Genomic DNA, 2,218 nt, shown 5'->3' on the forward strand with positions numbered 1-2,218 from the left:
TCAAAATACAATAAAATTCACAACAAGTGTGTTTATTTATTATTATTTAATCTTATTTTATTCTATCTTATTTTATTCTAATTTAATTTTTCGCTGTGGTTCCTTTTATCTTATTACGTATTTTAAATAAGTTTATGATATACGTTTGTAGCTAAGATTTTAAACCTCTTTTATTTCATTTCTTTAAATTACACGCCTTTGTACTACCCAAAACATGGCGGAGGGTCACGTGACTGGGTCCATGTTTCAAACCAACATTCCCCCTCCATGTCTATATACTCATTACTCAAAGATCGGAACACAGGGCTTGTCGTGGGTTATTGCAGGTTATGGTCACGATTGCGTCAGAAGCATGAGGGTGCGATGACTATGTACTCGCACCATTGCACGTGTAACTCGTCCTATAAAAGAAAGAAGAAGCAGCACGTGTAATTCGTTCCTACCTACGATTAATTAGGATAAGGACGTTCTTGATAAGGTGACAAGGAAAAAAGACTGAACGAATGAGGTCTAACGTGTGCTCATTCGTCGTACGTTCGTTGACTTTACAATGTCACATTATAAAGCATAACTATCGAACGTTGCTACCATCGCTCTTCCTGGTCGGGCACAACTTTCGGCGAAACCTGTCGATTCCCAAGCGATTCTCATCGTCTCGCTACAATCAGATCATGCCGCGCTCCGTCGAGCATATGCTCGGCATGCAAAGGATGAGGCAGAAGATTAAGGAAAAGTCGGCAAAGTATATCGGCAACACGAAGGTGTCGTTGCAGGTCGGTGTGCACGACGGAGTCATTTCGATGCTCGCAGTAGTTTACCTACATGGCACAGATCATTGTAGCAACATTGCAATGTTTCAGTAATATTGTAACAATATTGCAACGTTACAGCAATGCTGATGCAAGTTTCTGTGCTGTATGAGATAATGTCGAATGAATTTCTCACTTGCAGATTCTGGGCAGTGGAGCCTATGGCACATCACGATGCGTTTACCTGACGGCCGGTCACACCAGGTACATCTTCAACTGTGGTGAGGGCACACAGAGGCTGGCGTATGAGCACAAGTACAAGCTGATCAAGCTGGAGCATGTGTTCATCACGTCGGCGACCTGGAGCAACTTGGGTGGCATGCCAGGGATGCTGTTGACGATACAGGATGCCGGGGTCCCAAAGATGAACGTGCACGCGCCTAAGGGGACGATGGAGATATTCAACACGATCAAGAAAATTGTGCTGCTGCCGATTCTGAAGATTCACGAGGCCAAGTGTGACGAATCAGAGCCGTATGTAGATCCAGTGATGTCCGTCTCGTATGTTTGCATTACAAAACCAGATGTGCAGAAAGCAGAGCCTATTGATGTAGGTGAGGAGGTGGTCGATAACATCAACTACTATGACTATAACAATAAGATCAATTCGAATGGCAAACGAGTATCTGATAGGACAGTGGAGATGGAGCCAAAAATACAGAAGATCGAGCAAAAGCAGGAAGACAAGAATAGGATATCGACTGTGACGTCCTACATTTGCAAATTGCATCCTCGTGCAGGCACGTTGTGCTACGACAAATGTGTGGAGAAGGGGGTGAAGGAGGGTCCTCTGTTAGGTCAACTCAAAGCGGGAGTAGATATTACTCTTCCCGACGGCACAGTTGTTTTGAGCAAAGACGTTTGCTCGCCCGCAACGCCAGGTCCTACTTTTATAGGTTGGCAAATCCTTATTTTATTTAAGTTTTCAAAGGAACTTTCTCTCTCTCTCTCTCTCTTTCTCTCTCTATGTATGTATGTATGTATATACACTGTGCAAAAAAATTATGGCATAAAAAAATTTTGAGCAAAAATTGGTCAACTTTGGTTAACGGTAACTCCGCGAAAAATCATCGTAAAATAATGAACTTTTTTTTCAAATGAAAGCTTGAAATCTCTACTTTGAGGTACTGTGAGTCGATTTTAAATTTAATGCACCCTTGTTATCGTAAACTCTTAAATCTAAGAGCATGTTTGCTACACTGAAAATTGTAAAGTTTGAACAAATGCACGGCCTTGCTAAAATGTTTCTCGGGGATGCGATTTTCAGCGTCATAAAGTTGGAATCTTCCTCTTTAATTTGAAAAAAAAAAGTCGCTACGATTTTTTTCACAAAGTTACAGCATTTTGAAGTAACCCTTGTATTTTTCTTATGTATGATTAACATTACTCGATGTGCACTATAGGTAGGT

The 2,218-nt window shown here is 41.4% G+C and overlaps 1 protein-coding gene across 1 annotated transcript in view; it reads left to right on the forward strand.

Annotated features, from left to right (window-relative positions):
- Positions 1 to 281: 281 nt before the first annotated feature.
- The window catches only part of LOC105457828 (ribonuclease Z, mitochondrial), a 5,316-nt gene continuing 3,379 nt past the window's right edge, over positions 282 to 2,218 (forward strand). Inside the window, exons 1-2 of the mRNA XM_011702718.1 lie at positions 282 to 773; positions 952 to 1,705. Of these exons, the coding sequence (XP_011701020.1) occupies positions 504 to 773; positions 952 to 1,705 (1,024 nt within the window). The 5' untranslated portion in view covers positions 282 to 503. The remainder of the gene's footprint in view (positions 774 to 951; positions 1,706 to 2,218) is intronic.

Source organism: Wasmannia auropunctata, unplaced genomic scaffold, assembly GCF_000956235.1.
Source record: "Wasmannia auropunctata unplaced genomic scaffold, wasmannia.A_1.0 LD335009.1, whole genome shotgun sequence".
Taxonomy (NCBI): Eukaryota; Metazoa; Arthropoda; class Insecta; order Hymenoptera; family Formicidae; genus Wasmannia; species Wasmannia auropunctata.